Source organism: Podarcis muralis, chromosome 1 (assembly GCF_964188315.1).
Source record: "Podarcis muralis chromosome 1, rPodMur119.hap1.1, whole genome shotgun sequence".
NCBI classification, from domain to species: Eukaryota; Metazoa; Chordata; class Lepidosauria; order Squamata; family Lacertidae; genus Podarcis; species Podarcis muralis.
This window is the reverse complement of record NC_135655.1, coordinates 43,739,997-43,760,974: the sequence shown is the minus strand read 5'-3', so window position 1 is coordinate 43,760,974 and position 20,978 is coordinate 43,739,997. Positions and strand designations below refer to the sequence as shown.

Sequence of the window (20,978 nt, the reverse complement as noted above, 5' to 3'; positions counted from 1 at the left end):
GCCCGCCAAGGCGCTCGTGCTCTGAATGAAGGGCGCCTCGTCGTGCCCACGCAAGTCCTGCATCTCTGAAGGATCTCCTCGAACCGGTTCAGATGCTGCCTTCCGTCCTTCCTTCCTTTTTATTTATTTATTCCGTTTCTCACCCGCCCTTCACGATAACGCCTCAGGGCGGGTTGCAGCACCCACGGACTTGAACGAGCTCTTTTGTCCATAATGTTCCAGTTCTTCGATATCCAGAAAGGAAAACCTCTTTGCAATCCCGTTATCTGCTTCGGCTCAGAGCATAAAGGGCACCCAAATATTAGCCAGGAAACAATGTATGTTAAAGAGAACAGGCATTACATGTTCCTTGCACTATTTATTTATTTAAAATAAATCTTCCCTAATTTTTTTTAATGGTGTGATGATTTTATTATTGCTTGCTTTTTTGTTTTTGTTTTACAGTCATCAGTTGCCTGGGGTGTATTAACATGAAAAGGCAAATTTAATCATAAATAAAAATACAGATACCAAATACTATCCTGGTTGCTACATTCTAGGCCAATTTAATTTTCCAAGCTGCCCTCAAGAGCAGCCCCAAATAGAGCACAGTGCAGTAGGCCAGTGTTTCCCAACCAGTGTTCCGCGGCACACTAGTGTGCCGCGAGACGTTGCCTGGTGTGCCGTGGGAGGGAGGCGGGCGAGTCGGGCGGCGAGAGGCGGGGCGGCGGCGGCGAGGATCCGCGTCGAGCCGGGGGCGGCTCCGCGGTGATGGTGCCGAGGTTTCTCTCTCCATTCTCCCCTCACACACACACACACACACACACAGGAAATAACACAGGATCAGCTGACAGGACCCGGCCAATGGGGCGGCGGCAGGGCAGCGTGCACAAAAGGGAGGAGCGCGAAACGGCGGCGGCGCAGGGCGGGAGGGCGGCGCATTGCGCGTGCTAAAACCCGCCCTCCGAGGCGCAGAGGGGAGCTGGGCAAGCGCCTTCTTCAACCACGCGCTCGTTTAAAAGTTTCTCTTTCAAAAAGGAAACGTGGGTTTCTTCCACCCCATTGGCTGCGACTCCGCCCACTCCGTCCTCCTCCCCCTCGCCCGCCCGCGGCGCCTCGCTCCTCAGCCTCCGCCATGTACCGCTCGCTCCGCTCCCTCCAGCGCCTGAGTTGCGCCAGGGGCGCCGCCGTCCACGCGCGCCAGAGGGGCCCGCCGACCTGCAGCCGCCACGCGCAGCCACGGAGGATGGTGAGCGACGCCCCCCCCCGCTGCGCGCGCAAGGGAGGGAGGGAGGGAGGCGCAAGGGCGTCAGAGGTGACCTTTGCCGGCCTCTTTCGGGACAGGCGCCTCCTGCGCGGCTGAGGGGCCCCTTCCCGCCTTTGTGGGCCTGACGCGGCCTCAGGGTTCCCTCCCTCTCTCCACATATATAAATTGGCTTTTATTATTAGCGTTTTCGCATTCCTTTTTCTCCCTCCCAGGAGCTCCGGTGGGGGGGGCGGGGGGGGCTCCCCGCCATTTACCCCCCACAACAACCCTGTGAGGGAGGCCGGGCTGAGAGGATTCCAACCCGCCCCCGCCCCCGCTGCTTCCTTCAAGTGGCGTCCTGGGCGAGGACAACATTTGACGGCCCCTCCCTCAAATATCCCTCATTTTCGCAATAATTCATTTTGGTACAGCTGCTTTTTCCAAAGGATCTGTTCAGTGTTGTTATTTGCGCCCCTCTGCCGCCAGCAGCGTCCCAAATCCAGCGCTGCTCCCCTCCTTAGGATGCCAAGCACTCTGAATTGGGAAGTGGCCCCCTTGGGAAGAGGGAGGCTTGCCTCCAAGTAAAGATGAATATGAAAGTACCTTGTTTTTAAGGGCCTGCGGTGGTGGTGGCTGTTTAACATCCAAGGCTCACAACACAAAAACACAAAACTACATTACATGGGACAGTGGTACCTCGGGTAACTGAGGCTTCAGGTTACAGACTCCACTAACCCAGAAATATTACCTTGGGTTAAGAACTTTGCTTCAGGATGAGAACAGAAATCGTGCTCCAGCATTCAATTTTTATAATAATCTAAAAAAGTTAACTACAGCTTTGAAACTTCCCAGGAGAGGCCGCCCAGCGCGGGGCTCTCGCCGTCTGCCTGCCTGGCTGCCTGCGAGCTCGGCGGGCAGCGCCTCCGTCCGCAGCGCCCGCCTCGCAGCTCTCATTCCCTGCCCCTGCCAAAGCTCACCCAGCCAAGCCGCGCTCTCCTTCCTGCCTCGCTTTGCTGCCTCCTCCCCCCCCACCCCCAAAGCTTGGAGGTTCCCCGGCGCCGGCCCGCAGGTTTGACCCCCTTCTCACACCTGTTCGTGCTCCTTGCACGGAATGGGGCGGATGGGGAGGAACGGGGCTCGCCGCTGCCTCCGCTCGCCCTCCCCCCCTCCGCCGGCGGTCCCGTGATTCTTGGCTTTTTGGCGGTTGGCACAGAAGGAAGGCAAAGGGGGGGGGGAATTGAAACTTACACTTTCGTGCGTCCCTCCCGGCATGACGCTGCGTGCTGACGTCACGGGGCTGTGGTGTGCCTCGAGATTTTTTTCATGAAACAAGTGTGCCTTTGCCCAAAAAAGGTTGGGAAACACTGCAGTAGGCAATATTTTAGACCTCTATCCAGGAAGCTGGTATATCAGCCAAAATTGATAGAATGTGCTCCTGACTAGCCTTAGCATGGCCATCTAGGAGAGGGCCTTGATTTGGGGAGGTGTGACCCCCACCCAATGTAGGGCAACCAAAATGATCAAGGGACTAGGAACCAAGCCTTATAAGGAAGAGTTGAAGGAGCTGGACATGTTAAGCCTGGAGAAGAGGATACTGAGAGGAGATAGCCATCTTCATCTCAAAGGCTGTCACATGGAAGAGGAAACAAACTGGTTTTCTTCTGCTTTGTAGGGTAGGACTTAAACCAATGGCTTCAAGTTATAAGAAAGGAGATTCCAACTAAATATCAGGAAGATGACAGTAAGAGCTGTTTGACAGTGAAACAGTCTCCCTTGGGAGGTGTGGACTATCCTTCCTTGGAGGTTTTTTGCAGAAGGTTGGATAACCATCTGTCATGGGTGCTTTCTATAGCTGAGATTCCTGCACTGCAGCGGGGTGGACTAGATGACTCTCAGGGTTCCTCCCAACCCTACAATTCAGTGATTCTAAGTGTCATAGCTAAGGGGTCATGGGTATGAAGAACATGTAGTCAGATCCAGGCGACGGCCCTAGAAGATCTGCAGAAGAGTGTTTGGCCCCCAGTGACACTAGACCCCCTTTTCAGATTGCTTCAGAGTATCTGGTGTATCCACACTTGATTCTTCAGAATTGCAAAAAGAACAAAACTGAAACCTCTGCACAAGCAAACCACATAAAAATTTTTTTTCATGTGGTTTGCTTGTGCAGTTCTCTGGTTTTGTGCAAATCTCAGGGATCTATCTTTTAGGATTGCTCAGGAAAATGTTACGAACATGGATGAAAATACAGTGGTACCTTGGGTTACATACGCTTCAGGTTACAGACTCCGCTAACCCAGAAATAGTGCTTCAGGTTAAGAACTTTGCTTCAGGATGAGAACAAATCGTGTAGCGGTGCGGCGGCAGCGGGAGTCCCCATTAGCTAAAGTGGTGCTTCAGGTTAAGAACAGTTTCAGGTTAAGTACAGACCTCCGGAACAAATTAAGTACTTAACCCGAGGTACCACTGTAAACTGAAAACATTGAGGAAGTACTGGGTGGGGAAAGAGGAATAACCAAAAGTACAATTGATTCACCCACCCCAAAATACTAAAATAAATCATCTGTGTCCCCAAGTGGGGTGACCTGGAGCCCAATTTATTGAATTACCCTTGTATTGGCTAAACTTGGAATTCACAGGAAGCATCAGGATTAGTGTTGTTTGAGGGTGGCATGTGGATTATGCAAATTAAATGGGAATGCAAATCCTCCTAATTGAGCTACCACCTAAACCCAAGGCATCTTCCCCTGAGGATGGAGTTGGATCCCTAGGTCATGACAAAACTGTCTTGAAAAAAGTGTCCAGGACATAGATTTTGAATCTGAAACGCACAATTGTATCTTGAACATGCACTCCAATATTCATCCATTATCTGATTTGCATTGTGTTTTGCACACTTGCTGGTTTAAAAATGGAAGGTATGGATCAAGTTGAATGTTTCCTGAGCAGGCATGCCACCTTCCATTCTCATGTTTCACTCATCAAGAGATCTATCACGTTGCTGTTATATGAGAACAAGTAAGGATGTTCAGTTTTCTGGCAACTATAGCTTCCCAAATTAATTTTGTGAACTTAAGGAAGCCTCCAATCCTGGAATCTTGGGCACTTTGGAATCTGATTTACATACACTAATCATGGAAATCTACCATTTTTATGCTGAATCTAAAAAAGTTTTTGAGTTGCAATCCTTGAATAAATCCCTTTGAGCACAGTAAAACTTAGCAACATGCATAAGATTGTGCATATTATAGACTTTTCCATTTCATCTGCTTCTAGCATTTTTATTTGTGGCCATTTGGAGTACACGATAAATTACTTGTTGCCATTTAGAAAACTTTCCGCAGTTTAAAAATACGCTGTTTGTAACACACCAAGCCAAAACCCCTAGTTTAATAAACTAGGATATGTACGATTGACATGCACCCATATGCAGCGTCCTGTCCTGCTGCTGCACTCTCTTTACGTTAGTGACAAAACAAGGGTTCAGCACCTAACCAAGTTTCCCATTATTTCAAAACAAGCTAAGATCGTCTTATCCTGTCTTATTTTGGTGCTCAAATGAAGATAGGAGCATAGCAGCAAGAAAAGAGCTGCCTGCAGGTGTGCACCACTAGTGTAAATCCTGGATCAAGTCAGGCTTTTTGGCTTAAGTCTTACAAACACAGTGAATAGGAGAGGCAGTACCAACGAAGAGACCTAAAAACACTTTTGAAGGCTTCTTGTCTCAGCAGTTGCAGATGTGACAATGTGTTCTCTTTAAAAATAGTATTCTCCTACATCAGTGTTTTTCTCATCTATGCAGGGAGTTCAGTGTCTGTGACTTTGTCTGAGAGGCTGCCCAACTGCAAGAGTACACCACACTGGGGCATGACTGGACGATGGCCAGATGTCAATCTTCACCTCACAGGTTGTATGGCTCAGGCTGTGTGTAGTCAGGATAAAACCATTTTGAATACTTTATGCACATCCAAATTAAACGTATAGAATGTAACAGTGGTTTTTAAACTCTGCCACACATTTCTTATCCTAGATCATGTACTTGTTTACAGTGTGTGTTAATATGAATCTTCCCATAGGTGGCTTACACTTTACCTTGTCCTATCCTCAGGATTTAAAACGTATCACATTGCTCTCCTTAAACTAATCTAGCTGTATAAAGATATTTTTTTTAAAAAAAATAATCATTTTAATGCTTAGATTCATCCAAACATCAACAGCGTGTAACTAACTTTTAGTCAAGGTGTTTACTTTCTCTTCTCACCTTTGTGATTTCTAAAACTCATGAAATTCCATGGCTGTACACTTTTTAAGCTCTATTAGAGTTCTAAATCAAGACTTTAAAGAGTATTTCAAGCCTTTTTAAGTGACTCTCAAATGTACACAATATCTCCTTCAATATCTATGCAGTTTTCCCTCATTCAATTGTAAACACCTTTGACATATTAAAGTAACTTTAAGATAGCCATATTCACAATTACAGCACTGTCTACCCCCAGAACTTTAAAAGTTGCTTTCAGTACTTTTTAAATTGAATTAGCAATGTAGTTCCACTGCCGTACAAGTAGAGTTCCTTTTTTTTAATAAAGGACTGGTTAGTCCAAAACGTTCTCAGGTGCCAATTTTTTTTAAAAAAATCTGAACACCTGACTCATTCACAGAGAGCCTGCAACTGTGTCCATCTAAGTTAGTACACTGGATCAATAGTAGTTGATAAAAATACTACTATTTTACTAAAATACATACATTTCGCTTCCAGGACTCTCTTTACTGTACGTCTCATGGTCACTAATGCTAATGTATACCATGTATGCAAACTCCTCCCCTACAGTATCTAGGCAATGTGATGCCTGCGACTTTTGCACTAGGCAGGCAACATGCCTATCACCAACCCCTTATGAAGTCTCACACCTTCAATCATCAGGAATCTAAACAGAATGTTTAACAGTAAAGACAACAGAATGAGACCCAAGCTATATGTTATGCTAAGTAGTATGAAGTTCTGCTCTGCCTGAATGGAATGTTCTTCGCAAGGTGTCCTTACATTTGGACTGGCAGCTGAGGCTTGAGGCTAGCAGTGGCTTCCCCCACATGCTCATGGGAAGGGAAAACCATAACACTCATCCTCAGCTGAGGGAAGGAACTGCCTGGCAGAGTTCTTGCTCCTTTTGCTTTTATTGCTAACAGATAATGGAAGGAATAAGAATCTCAGCTCATCATAGCCACCTTCCCATGAACAATAAACTGCTTAGAATAAGGTAAGCCTGATGTGGCTCTTGTAGAGCAGGAATGACAAGGGAGAAGGGAGTTTCTCTGGTCATTCCTGCTTGTGAAGATAGCTAGTGGAAGGGGCCCTTTGTGCAATGAGGCACCTATGGGCACAATGGTCTTTCCCATGGTGCTTCTGTGCCCCCCAACTCACAGCCCCTTAATCATGAGATGGTGAGGGTAATTATTTTTCTCCAGTCCAAAGTACAAAGAGCTGAAGGAGGGCTGACAAGTGATGCTCTTTCCAGCTCTGAGCTTTGCAAGGCTCAAATTCTACTAGGTCCATCTTTTACCCAAATCCCTCTAAAAAGTGAAGTATGTGATATGCACATGGTTTCTCTGTCTCAAGTGTGTGCGCTCCTACAGCACTTGCTAAAATGGTGATGGGCCTAAAAACATGGGTGCCCCCCCCCACCTAAGTGTTTGATGCAAGCAGAACTGAGCTATTTACATAATAAGGTAAAGGCAAATGACCCCTGGACAGTTAAGTCCAGTCAAAGGTGACTATGGGGTGCAGTGCCCATCTCGCTTCAGGCCAAGGGAGCTGCCGTTTGTCCACAGACCGCTTTCCAGGTAATGTGACCAGCATGACTAAACTGCTTCTGGCACAACAGAACACCGTGACGGAAGCTAGAGCACATAGAAACGCCATTTACTTTCCCACCACAGTGGTACCCATTTATCTACTTGCACTGGTATGCTTTCGAACTGCTAGGTTGGCAGAAGCTGAGACAGAGCAACAGGAGCTCACCCCGTCGTGCAGATTCGAACTGCTGACCTTCTGACATAATACATATCTTACCTTCAACGTTTTATATAGCTATATTCAAAATTAAGCAGAGTAGTTAAGAGAAGAAAATTTGCTAGATAAGACAAAAGCTGCCCTAAATGTGTAGTGTGATGGATGTGACTCTGAGGGGAAGGACCCTTACATTAAACTGAATTGCACAAAAGCAAAATGTAACTGGAACTGTAGCATGAAACAAGGTAGGTATTCTTTCAGAAGATTCTTTGTTTTGAATTTGCTATTCAGGAGTAGGCTATCCAAAGGAATTCACATTTATTGGTATGATTTATGATTGGAAGAAAAAGTACTAATTGTTAACTCTGCTACAGTACTCCCTCCTGGCTTGAAGTTTCAATCATTAGCAAAACTACAAGAATGAATTGTATAAAACTACAAAATACCTTTACTTTACATTTCAAAGCTGAGTTTCTATAGATTCTTTGCTGTCGCTTACAAAATGAATTTGAAACATCTTGCAAATAACAATTGTTGTTGAACAACCTGATCAAAACTGTTTAATTTACCTGTAGCAGGGTAAAAGAGTTTGCAGTTTTGCAACTAAATTGGTATCAGAAGTTTGGCAAGAGGGAGGAGGAACCAGCCAAAAGCAATGAACAAAGAGTACACTGTTACCTAAAAATATGGCCTCCTTCAGACACAACCACAGGCATGTGGAAGCTGCCAAACTTGTCATGTTATTTCATGTGACTGCACCATACATGTGAATACTTAAATCCTGTGAATTAAGCCAATTGCCCATCTCTTCCCCTGGCCCTCATATTGGGAAGGTGGCAATCAGCTCTGCTCATATAGTTGAGGTAATAGCAATCTGCAAATACTCCACGGCAATGTGGAGTAGTATAGGGACCCAATTCCCACTTGACAGGATTTAGTTTGTCTTATAAATAATTATATAGTGAGATGACAGGACTTATGTATGCATACAAACATGCTTCTTTTTAGAGCATAACCATTCTTTTGACTAAACTGTGGAAGAAGTTTGGGACGAATAGATATAGTCAGTCCTCTCTCTAGGTTGCATATATTTTAAAAATGATAGACGAGAGGGAGGATTGGCAAGTGAAAGTTTAAAGGAACATATAAATTTGTAGTCTGAGGGCGAGCTGGGAAATGACACGCCCACTGATTTTTATTTATTTTTTAATTTATAACTAAATGTTAAATTTTTGTTCCACTTCCCGAAGAGAACATGTGACAAAGTCATTCTGATTTCTTACAAAACTAATTATAATTATATAGCTCTATAATGATATAGAGCTATATCATTAGTTAATTTTGGCTCACCCAAAGATTTTTACTAGGAATTTAGTGTATCCTTAATCAGACCATTCACAAAGATCACCTAGCTTCATAAATTAGACACAAACCCCTCTATTCAAAGTGGACCATATGACCTTCAATCCATGTATGTGTTGAAGTTTTCTGAGAAAATAGGGCATGCACCTGCCAATATGTTTAAAATTAAAGCTGCAGTATTATTTTGATTTTGCAAGGACAGTTGCTAATGTAGGTGTTACTTTATAGACCTGTCCTTGACTGCTGAATGGGCAGCTTTTAAATCAACAGATGACACGTTTGCACCAACAGGTGCCAACAAAGGCATCATCCTGGTGTTTTGCCTTCCTGAATCTAATAGGAAACTTGCACTTTTTAGTCCAAAGGGTGCCAGTTTGGGCATGGGCTTCCACTGTGTGTCAAGGTGGCCAGGTTCCATATTAGTTTTCATCTGCAGAACTGGAAGAGACACATTTATAGTTTTTGCCATGCATGGTACATTTTTCCAGCTTCTCCCACTAGTTGTTGAAATGTTACAATTTGGGTCCTTTACTTCAGAGTCCAGCATTAGATTGAAAACACCCGATTCAGATGAAGGATCTCTCAGGTTCCTGTCACCATCAGTGAGATCATCGTCTTCCAACCGAAGCAGGAGTGGAGTTACAGAACCACTACTCTCTTGCACAAAACAGAGGTCCTTATAGCTCTCACCCAATTTGCCAAACTGAAAGTGAAAGCCTGCTGCTGCAGCAGCTGATTCCGTGCAGTTTCCCATACCTTCCAGAGAAAACTCAGTGCTTGGGGAGTTGGGAAGTTTTGATCTGTCTGGGGCTGCATCATTCAGCTGCCGATTGAGGGATACAATTTCATTCAGAAGTGAGGTGAGTGTTTCATCAGTGCCATCATTCTTTAGGCCCATTAAGTCACTTGCATCCAGTGCTGGTTCAGGTATTGCAGAGGCTACTTTTTGCAGTTCCATTTCTACCCCAGAGTCCTTGAGTTCATTAATCTGTAGCTTCTGAAATGAAGAATCCTTTGACTTTTGTCCCTCACCTCCCTTGCATATATCTTTTAACCTAACCCGATTTCCACTTAACTCTTCAATGAAGAGTTTTGTTGCAAATAATTCTGGGGATCCCTTCATACTGGATACATTTACTATTTGTGGGAAACAGTTTTCTTTTTCGCTAAGAAACACTTGAGCTGTTCCAGTAGCATCCCTGTGTTTTCTGGAAGACGGTTCCGCATTTCCTTCAGACTGAAAATCAGTTGTTTCCTGCAATACTATCTGCATGGAAGGTAAGCATTTCTGGGAATCTGTATCCAGAGTTACATAAGGTTTCTTATTTAAATCCAGGAGTAAATTTGTATTTTCTTCAGTAGCCAGTGACACCACATTTACTATTTCTATTTCCTTTGTATTTTCTTCAGTAGCCAGTGACACCACATTTACTATCCTTGGCATCATTAAGGAGTCTTCATTTTCTGTAAGTAAGCCCAAACAAAGATAGGCCCGTTAGAATACTGGTGAGAGAGGAAATGGGATCTAAAGAGCAACTTTTGGCACTGCTAAAGCCTGGAGGGATACTTGTAAGATTCCCCAACCCCCCCTCCCTTCCGAACGTATCACAGATCTGTCAAAAAGAGTCCACCCTGTTTCAAAGGGGCTTGTTAAATAGCATGTGAGGCTACTGTTTGAAAAGTAAAAGCCTAAAAGCTTTTATTCCATCTGAAAAACAGAAATGCTAACTATAAGAGATCAAAAAGGAACAGAAGTGTCCTATATGATGATGAACCAAAACACAAATGTGGTGTAGTGGTTAAGAGCAGTAGACTTGTAATCTGGTGAACTGGGTTCGCTTCCCCGTGCCTCCACAGGCAGCTGCTGGGTGACCTTGGTCTAGTTACACTTCTCTGAAGTCTCTCTGTCTCTCTCACCTCACAGAGTGTTTGTTGTGGGGGAGGAAGGGAAAGGAGATTGAGACTCCTTAGAGTAGTGATAAAGCGGGGTATAAAATCCAAACTCCTCCTCCTCCAAGCGGCAATTCACAAGCCACAAGAGCAGTGTGCAGAGCCACCTTATAGGAATCAGTATAATTCTGCCCCTCCTGTCCCTCTCCCAGCCAAGCTGTTCACTCTAAGGAGATGCCTTTCTGCACCTCCCCGGGAACAGCCAGCCGCTTGTTCTTCCTTAGTTTCCTGTGTGTAGCTCTATGCCTTTCCTTTGAGTGAAAGGCTTGGGGTAGGATGCTGTATGCCTGGCAATGTGATGGAGGCCCCAAGCTGCCTTTTATGGGATGGCTCCACACACTTCTGCAAGCAAAACTAGACTGTTTATTATTAGTGTGGGAAAGGAGCTGCTCCACTCAGGTACACATCAGATCTATGCTTCCCAGAATGCCCTGGGGATTTTGGTTTCACTTTGTATAAAAATCACCTCCTTTCTGCAGCCTACCTGTGACACTGCTTCTGTTCTTGGAACATATCAATGGTTTCGTATGCCTGTTGGACAGGATTACCGGTTTTGTCTCTCTAGAAAGAGAAAAGGGGCTGTTTTCCACAGTGGAACTAGTAGTTCTCGCTGTTTTAATGATTTCCACCATATCTTGCTGGTTCTGGTTCTCCTGTTCTTCTAGTGCCTTCTGCTTTGTGAAAATGTATTCTAGCTTCTTCAAGATCGCTTCCTGTGACTTGCCTACAGAGAAAAAAGAGTTGGATATCCCTCACTTTGCAATTCAAAGGAACAAAAACACACATTAGCTCAAAATACAGTATTTCATAGTGCAAGATTAGTACAATTTCCAATACACATGGCACGCAAGGATATAGTTAGCAAGCAGAACATCTTTAATAGCATTTGCGTCTTTGAAAGTATAATCCTTAGAATCCTACATGAACAATTCATCCCAACCACTTTGAATCATCCTAGTATTCTCCTATGCTGGAATTTCTTTCTTCATCTACATGTATGTTTGGTTTTGTTTATTTTTTAAGAAAACCTGTCCATGAAGTCATCTCACCTGAGAGTGCAGACACTTTACGAATCAGGGTGTTGCGCTTGCACAACAGGAACTTCTTGTGGCTTGTCAATTGGTCTGCCTGATCTCTTAGCCTCTGGATATCTTCAGTGGCCTGGAAAGGGACAAAGAGGTCATTTTTACATTCCAGAGCAATACAGAGGGGGGGAAACCAGCTTCTCTTCTCTACTCTTAAAGCACCCTAAAAACAAAGCAATGGCAGAAACTTTGCAGACATGTTAGCGAATCAGCTGCATTAAAAATATTAGGGCCTTTGTGTATATTAGGATAGCAAGCTTCAGCTGGGGACAGAGGAGACAAGGCAAAAAATGCTATTGGTGGAAATAATTATCTTGGCAATGTGCCAAGTTAATTGGCTAATGTACTCAGAGAAAGAAAATTAAGCCAGATGCATTTGTCCAACATGGAGCTGAGTTGCTGTGGCACGTTGGAACACCCCCCCCCCCAAAAAAAACACACATTTGTATCTCTCTTTTTTATATCTTTCAATTTAAGATTTTTCATCTTGCTGCTGTTAAAAATCAAGTTCTCCTCTTGATGAAGAGGCATTTCCTTCCACATACAGCTAAATGATGAACCATCTACCTGCTCGAGGAGGATGCGCTTGGCAATTCTGGGAGTGCTCTGCAATCCCAAGGCTCCCTGCAGTTTTTCAAAGAGTTCTTGCATTTCCTTACGCCGACGCTGTTCATCTGCTGTGTGTTTTGGGCGATAAGAAGTCATGCTTTGTGTCCAATTCTTTGGTTCTCTTTTCCAGAGTCCAGACGGCTGTGGACAAGAAACAGCACTTTCACCATACAGGAAAAAAATATACAGTGACTGGTATAAATACTTGGGATTTTATATTATCTCCCAAACCTAGGCTTCTGCATGTCACCACAAAGCTAGCCAGATGCTGGATGGGAATGCATGAATAAGCTAAACAGCTGTTTGGTTTTGAAGGTGCAACACTGGAAAACAAAGGAGCCACACAGGCTACTGCGCAACAGCTAGGATTCTCACTTGGGTCACCAAGGGGGATGGGGAGAATGAAAAGGGCCTGACTACTAATCCTGACTCATGGCACGCGCATAAAACAAACAATGCCCTTAAGTAATTAAAAACAACAACAACAACCCACTACCAGTCAATGTATATTTCAGCTGGAATACACACACCACAAAGACACAACAGTAGAAAAGAAATGTATATTCACCTTAGGGGACTTTTCCATCACTTTACTTGAAGAGTCATGAGTAAGATGCCTAGAAGGATTTAAAAAGAGAAGTTGTGTTTAGTTGCACAAGTCAATCTGGCTCAGATAATAGCTTAACCTCAACCAAAACTGCAAGAAAACTTTCTTTGTGCCAAAAGGATCAGGAAGTTGTGCTCTGGTCACACAGGAAATGTCCCTGCTCTGTCCCCTCCTTCTGCTGTGCCCTTCTTGCTTTCTCACTCTGCTCTGCATGCTACTCAGTCTCTTGAAGTAAACAAATGAATGAACCAAAGGTTGCCTGAAACAGCACATCTTAGGCTCTTAGTACTCTCAAAAATATAATTTGAACTAACATACAAATTAAAGGTGTCCTATATAGCCCCAATAAGCTGATAATATTTTTTATTTTTAAAAATTTAATCTTTCAGTACTAACATTAGTGATTAGGAAACAGCACATCAGGCTATTTGCCCATCTAGCCCAGGACTGGTCCCAGGCTGAGGTTTTCTGATCTCTTGATTCTTTTAAGTGGAGATGTCAAAAATCTTTTTCATACCAAGCAAGTGGTCTACCATCAAGCCAAGTTACCACAGAATAAATTTAGCCTACAAGGGTGTCCACCCTTGTATAAAGCCATAGCAGGAAGGAATTCCCACATTACAAATCAAGGTGCCCAGTCTGCTGTGTAGTTGCAGTTTCTTATGAGACATTAGATTTCTTTTCTCAATCAGTGAATCCAGCCCTTCAGCTATCTGCTTGATTGCTCTGGGTTGGAAGAGGAAGGGCTCTGTAGAGGGGTCAAAAAGGGCTGAATTTAAGCTCTGGTTGCAAAGCTTGACATTCTACATCGTATCCTTGAAAAGTGGTTCAGAGGGCAGGCCACCTTTCCAGCCAAAATGGTTCCCCAGTCCTGTCCTAAAGGTTATGAGCTAAGTATATTTTAAAAAGGGCTTCTGGGTGATGCATCATTGCAAAGTCTCACTATGTGAACCAAATAAACCACAGAGCAGAGCCTTGGACTGCATTAAAATTAACTATATCTGCTAAACATAATAAAAAATAGCACTATGCTAAAAATCCATTTGCTGGTGTGTCTTTGTTGTGGTTGTTGCTTAAAAAAACTTGCTTACAACTGTCTAGGAAGTAGGGCATGAGCTGCTGTAGTAATAATACTTTTCTTTGAAAACTCTCCAGGTTCAGTGTTCATTTTCTTGTCACCTTGACTGGAGTCCCTTCCATTCTGAAACAGAACATTAAAAAGGCAGTTAAAGTCAGTCCTGCAGAGAAGCTCCAGTCAGGTAATGTTTCATTTCAAACTCAGAATGTGGTGTGTTTCTTCCATGTGCTAGCAGAAAGGAGGCAACCAGCACAGACAGGTGTGTTCATGGTAAACCATTGGCTATATTGTGACATGGAACGTGGCCTATTGCTCAAACATTAATGTTTACAGCTGCTCAGGGTATAACTGAAGAATGGTAATAAAGACCATTGTTTTAATGTAAAGTTGCAACAACTTGTTAACATGTATAATTATTTAACTTTGGTGTTCTGAAGATTAAGTAACAAATTGAGTCTTACCGATTGAGAAGTATCACCTGGAGCTTCTTCAGGACAGTTAACATGATGTTCCTTGTTGTACATCGCTGTAATGCTATAGGTGTGATCTAACGATACAGCATCAGGATGGAAGATGGGAGCATCACTGGATAATCGCTCTACAATTTCTGCATTCTTTTTTACCATCTCTGAAGTAGTAGCACTACTCTCAAATATGATACTTTCAGTATGGAACTCTGAAGGAGGTGCTGGCAACTTATTTTCTTTTAATTTGGTATTGTATATTGTGATTTCTGACTCTTTGGCCTCCACCGTTTTCAAATGTGGTATTTTTTCTTCCAGCTTGACAGAACTGCACTCTCCTTGCCAATTGGTATTCTTTACCTGGAGGGATACAACAAGATGGACAGTGGAGTTTGGAACGTTTTTCAGCTCTGGAAACTGAACTACTGTAGTTAGCCTAATACCACAAAACAAAACTCATCTGTGGCATTTGTCAAGACTCCATACACTCCAATTTCTGACTGAGTCATGAAAATATTTACACACTTTTTAACCACAGAGGAAGTTAAATTCTCAAGAACAGAATTTTTGCAAGAAGTTCAAATTCTGTGAGGAAAGTTAAGTTTGGATGGTAAAACTGGAGAAATTAGTATAAAGAGAAGTTAAGGAAAGGCAAACAGTAGAAAATTTACGCACACACCTTGGACCCAAAGATCCAAGGCAAGTGACAGCAGCAATCTCAACTGGTCACAGTGGTTTCCATGGTTCGCAAATAAATTGTGTTATAGTAAAAACATTTTGCTGCCAGATTTGTTTTACAAATTAAAGGGGTGTGGGATGCTCACCAGTGTTTCAATCTGGTGGTCAGAACTCCCATCAATATCTTCCTCTGCAGAATCATCTGTTTTTTCACCATTTCCTATATCATCCTTGGTGATACCAAATGACATAGGACCATTTTCCCAATAGTTGGTTTTAGATGCATTTTTTCCTAAGCATTTAGCAACTGGATTCTGGGATGATTTGCTCCAAGTTCTGTTGGGCTCAGCAAGGTCATCCTTAAAAGCTTGATTCTCTCCCCGTAAACCAGAAAGACCTTTTTTATAGCAAGAAATGTTACAGTTCTCCTGAACATTAGCACTACTGTTAGGAAGATATTCTTGGGCACTATCCACACACTTCTTTCCTGGTGTGTGATTCTGGTCCCTTGTACGGCTGATCTCAAGCTCTCCTCTCTCTGTTTCCTTGACATTTTCTATTTGCATGGAGTCACCCCTCTCTTTCCAGTGCCTCCTTAGCAGTTCAAAGTCATGTTGATTTTGCTGCCGACTCTGAAGAGATTTGGCCCTTTTCTGCTGCTGCTTTTCTGTATGGCTCATGCTTACAATCCGCTGCAGTTTACCAAACAATGTTGGCTGTGTCTGCTTAGGTCCTTCCGAATCAGTCATGGGCCTTTGCATTTGGGCAATGTGTGTTTGCTCCCCATTTGAACATTTCATATGCGGAGCCTCTTCCTGACGTGTGGGGCTTTTCTGTAATGTGTCACACACAGGAACGTCAGTTTGCAAACCATCTTCAGCCTCATCTGACATACCTTCAAGGTACCTCACATGCTGCTTCTCAGTTCTCTCAGTCACTTTAACTGTCTTACTTGGCTTCCTGCAAACATATGAATGGTCTGCCAATATGGCGTCTGATGGAATGTCAGGATGCAATAAAGGTTCCCCACTTAATAATTCTCCCCCTGCATCCACGTCGTCTGGAGCAGTCTTTGTAGCAGTTGCACTTTTGTCAGGAATAAACATGTCCCCTTCTTCCTTCACCCGCAATGGCAAATCCGTAACAGCTTGGTCTGGCTCTGCACTACAGACTGCTGAAGGAAAGACAACAAGCAGCTTTAATGCTCTAATCACTGGAATAGCAGCGAAAGAACTGAAACAAATCCTGTGCTGTTCATTTTACCTCTAGTAAATAATAAACTAGGCAAAAGCGGGGAAAGGAGCAACAAGTAGGAGCGAAGGTCACATCACAAGACTCCAATTGATATCAAAGTGGGGGAAAGCGAGAGCTTTGAAATTTAGCGCAACAAAGAAGACACTGAAAGTGGCATTCTTTTTGAAATCATTCCATTACCCATCCTCAGTCAAGAGTGGCGTTTGTTTTGTAGCCCATGAGGGAAGGGAGGGATCCATGTGCTTAGGGGTTCCCTGAAGTATGCAGATGCCAAAAAAACTGAAGGAAAAAAATGAAAGGTGTTTTAAAGAAGGCTTCATAAGGACTGCGAATGTGTACAGCACACGAAGAATAAAATATCAAAACACTCTTAGACATCCTTCTACATACATCAAGAAAGGTCATGAGAAGTAAAACACGCATGGCTCCATCACCCACTCAATTACCTTGGGATGCCTCTAACTGCTCAGGCCATTTCCTACTTTATCACTGTTTCCTTAGCAACCAGGCCTTCAACAGGGTTGTTCGACATTCCCGTCCCTATCTGTTCCTTGGAAACTTTCAAGGAGATGCCGGATTTCACTCAAAACAGACATAGCAAAACACCCTGAGTGACCATCTGTGGCACTTTCAGGGTCAGATAGGAAAGGAATGCAGCGTAGGAGTCATAAAATGCAGGCAAACCGAATCAAGCCTAATACATTCTAGCCATTGCCATTCTAAGAGAACAAGGGAGGTGCTCATGGTGAGTTTGGGCCTCTTTTTCCAGAAAAATAGCACTGTAAATAGGCCCTTGTGTTGCAGGTCCAGCATATATATATATAAAACTTCCAAAAAATGGATAAGCCCACCACAAAGAGTAACATGACAATTGTACGTGCATCCTTTCATGTGGGAGACAGGGGAGGAAAGACTGAAACATGCAATAAGCGGCAATACCCTCAGTGGTGAAAAGCATCCTAAACGGAGCAAGAGAAAAGGTAGGGGAAATCCATGCCACAGAGATGGATGGGAGAGCAGAGTGGATGAAATTTGTAGGATGACTGGGTGCTCACCCATGGGAGGAAGCCAGGAGTGTAAGGGTTCAGCACTAAAGGGTGCCAGTAGGGCAGATGTTGGAGGAACAGTCCTCTAATTCACTGCTGATCACAGAAACTTAAAAGGCAGGCATGGCACCTTCTCTGTCCCTCCACCCTCATCTAAGACTAAAAAAAGAAGACGTAGCGAGTGACATTTAGAAATCCATGACTCCCCTAGCAAGGATATTCCGAACGCACAAATAAAACAGAAATGGAACCATATCACTGAAATAACGTCAGGTCACCACACCAGCCTGGTTCACACAAACCATGGCTTAGAATGAATGTGTGAGTGCTCCAAAAGCAGCTTATTTATCCCCAACCTAAGATAGTACACACACACACACACACACACACACACACGGTAAAAAAAAAACCAGCAACAAAGCACACAAACACACAGGGTGTGACGGGAAGAAAAAGGCACATAAAAGGGGGGGGAGTCAAAAGAAATAATAATCAGATGTTTTACCAGAGAAACCATGGCAACATTTTGTTGCAGTTTCCATTTATATTTGATAACAGTAAGTCAAGATTTAACACACCTGGATAGTCCAGAATGTTTATTCCCCAAACTCCCAGAAAAAAAGGTTTTGAAAATGTTTCGAACACTTTTCTAGTAAGACTTACATTCATCATTGCTTCTCATCTGTTTATTAACATGATCCAGTTTCCAATCCCTTTTTCCGTCGCAGCATTCAATAATTTCACATAAATATTTCTTCAAGCTTTTCTTGTGCACAGAAACTCCCTTTAACAGGGCCACCCTTTTCTTCAGACAATCGAATGTGCACTCTGTCTTGCAGGAAGGTGCAGGCTGGCACATCCCAGAAGCTAAACTAGCACAGACACACCCAAGCTGGCAGGTGCCACTGTGTGCTGCTGGATCTTGGCTGCTGGTTATCTTACAGGTAGGCTTGCTTTTGAGTGAAGGCTGAAAGAATATACAAATATGTATCTCAAGAATTTAGGCAAGAGCCTAGACACAACAAATTTTGAACAAATGTAGGGTATAAGATCAATTACACAACACTTTATGATACATAATTTATACCTTGTCCTCAACTGGATGGTATAAAAATGCACAAAAGATGAAGGGAAACAGGATTGTACCCCGTGTGTAACAGAAAGTGAAAGCTAACATCCAATAGCCTTTTAAAACACAGAACACGGAAGCATTAATGTTCAAGATTATCAGGAAAAAAGAGGAATGTCCTGTGCAGTTTTCATTTGTTTCTTCTGTTCTTACTATACTACTGTTTAGAGTCTGATCACAGAAGTTCTTCTAAGCAGGCTAAAGCAAGCCGATTTGAGCATCATTCTGCAAGCAGCAGTCTTGCTTAAGAGTTCCACAAGGGTCATTCACTAGATTGTTGATTCAGAATCTCAAAGCAGTCTCGCGAGACTTACCAGACACTTTTTGTTGAATAAAATGGATTGTCTTGTGCATGGGGAACATTAGAATCCCACCTCCCCCTGCCAGGATTGGTCTTTTATAGGACATTAATGCGAACAAACTGTAATTATAAGAAGAGCGTGCTGTAGCAGGCCAACAGCCCATCTAGTCCAGCATCCCATTCTCACAGTGGCCAACGAGATGCCCGTGAAAAAATGTGCAAGCAGGATCCAAGTACAAGAGCACTCTTTCCCACCTGTGGTTTCCAGCAACTGGTACTTGGAAGCATTACTGTACTGCCTCCAGCTGTGGAGACAAAGCATAGCTATCGCGACGAGAAGGCAATGACAGCCTTTTCCTCCATGAGAGTTACAAGGGAAGGCAAAGGAAACGGCCATTTCAACTTACCTGAGGGCTAAGCAGAGATGCTAGAGATAGGTCTGCTCGCTCTTTGGTAATGCAAGTCCGTGGCTTCCCATTCTGCAATGCACGACCTTCCAATTCCATTAACTCCACCGGAACCTGCTTATAAATAAATTAATGTCACCATATTTTTACCTGAATCTGAGCACAGAGTATCAACTCAATATATATCTATATATTTTTAAAATGACAATATTCCTGCATTGCAGGAAGTTGGACTAGTTGTTCCTCAGGGTCCTTTCAACTCTACAATCCCATGATTCTGTGGTTCTGAGTACTTTGTAGCAGAGCAGGGTAGTGCAATATTTTAAAACAAGGATGAAGTTTGTGTTGAAGTACTTCAATGTGTGGATGTATAGCAGTCATATGTGCACATAGTGATATTTGGTCCTGCTCCTACTCAGACTAAACCCTTTGAAATTCATGGACATTACTAACTTAGGTTTGTATATTTCAATGGGTCTACTGTGAGCCAGACATCACCTGAATACAACCCTAAATTGGTTTAGAAATGTGAAAACAAATCCCAGAAGTTACAGGTCACACACCGTGAACTTATGAATAATTCTAATGCATGAAGACAATAGAAGTTCCTTTCTTTTCTTACGCTAATCTTACTGTGCCAGTTACATTGCATGTGAAACAGAAATAAGAAATCCTAATGGCCCATCTGAATTTTGCAGATGATCTGCAAGGACATGGTGGTCATATAAAAATGAAATAGAAATGGACATGTTTTGCCTTGTAATTTCTGGATGTAACTTATTTACTATGCAGCAGATATGTATACTGAGTTATGTATTTCTCTTTGTTTTTCATGCTTTTTCCAAAAACCAATGACGTATACCTTCCCCACCTCCTGCAAAATAGTCAAAAAAGGATTGCAAAAGAAAAATAACTTGTGAGTACGTGGGTCCATTTCTAGCATATGCATATCTAACCAATGACTAAATGGTAAAGATTATTGAAGCTTACCTGAGAGATGATCAAAGTATCCAGAGAAACGTCTGCCCATTCTTCAGTAATACAGATTTGTGGCTTCCCATCCCTCAAAGCACAATCCTCCAGCTCCATCAGTTTCATCTGAGATAAATGCAGTGGACAGCTACTCTGTTTTGGCTGCTGTGCTTGATGCGCAGTTATTTGCTTTCTCTGGATGTTTCCATCAAATTCTGGCACATGCACATTGTCATCCGCTTGGCTATATGATCTAGACCTATTGATGTTTTCTAAGGCAGAGAAATCATGCTCCTGCTTTGAAGGCACTGTAAACTTTTTGGAAGATTTTACCCTGCCTCGAAAAGTTGTTTGTTTATTCTTAGTTTTTCTTCTCCTTCTAAAAATGGAAGGCAGAGAAAGAGGCTTGAAAGCGTAAGTGCTGGATGGAGTAATGATGGGTTTCTTCTCTGGAACTTTATCAAGGGCTTGAACACAGCTGGTGCCTTTGGATGGAATCCGGCAATCCATGGGATAACTAAACAAGCTTGAAGAGAATCCCACGCTTTCCATTAGCTTCCCTTCCCTTTCCAAATATTGGTCCAGTTTATCACTGCAGAAGGCAGATCGGTTCTTCAGTGAGTCCTCTAAAATGCTACCTGAATTAATCCAGAATATGACATAGAGAAAGAAGTCAAACACAACCTCCGAAAATACATCAATCCCAGTTCTGGCAGAAAAGGAAACTCACCAAAGTTTATCTAAAAATTATCAAAAGATCTCCTTTCTGCAGCATCATGAAGGGAAAATATATACAAAACCAATGTC

At 43.2% G+C, this 20,978-nt stretch overlaps 1 protein-coding gene and 1 long non-coding RNA gene across 9 annotated transcripts in view; one reads left to right on the top strand and one right to left on the bottom strand.

The window, feature by feature from the left end:
• The first annotated feature begins 67 nt into the window (after positions 1–67).
• On the top strand, positions 68–14,835 carry LOC114594185 (uncharacterized). The gene is made up of 5 exons (XR_003705901.2): positions 68–317; positions 5,025–5,129; positions 9,129–10,057; positions 13,998–14,101; positions 14,703–14,835. It is a non-coding gene; the product is annotated as an uncharacterized LOC114594185 (long non-coding RNA).
• The window catches only part of LOC114594157 (MAX gene-associated protein-like), a 25,542-nt gene continuing 12,094 nt past the window's right edge, over positions 7,531–20,978 (bottom strand). For 6 of the 8 annotated variants that reach the window (XM_028723484.2, XM_028723476.2, XM_028723512.2 and 3 more), the window contains 11 exons: positions 20,190–20,809; positions 19,200–19,316; positions 18,026–18,329; positions 15,209–16,236; positions 14,382–14,744; positions 13,934–14,043; positions 12,804–12,852; positions 12,194–12,376; positions 11,591–11,702; positions 11,026–11,265; positions 7,531–10,055 (listed from right to left, as the gene is read on the bottom strand). In XM_028723484.2, the coding sequence (XP_028579317.2) occupies positions 8,809–10,055; positions 11,026–11,265; positions 11,591–11,702; positions 12,194–12,376; positions 12,804–12,852; positions 13,934–14,043; positions 14,382–14,744; positions 15,209–16,236; positions 18,026–18,329; positions 19,200–19,316; positions 20,190–20,809 (4,373 nt within the window). In that variant the 3' untranslated portion in view covers positions 7,531–8,808. The remainder of the gene's footprint in view (positions 10,056–11,025; positions 11,266–11,590; positions 11,703–12,193; positions 12,377–12,803; positions 12,853–13,933; positions 14,044–14,381; positions 14,745–15,208; positions 16,237–18,025; positions 18,330–19,199; positions 19,317–20,189; positions 20,810–20,978) is intronic. The other 2 variants (XM_028723503.2, XM_028723494.2) reach the window with 2 other exon arrangements.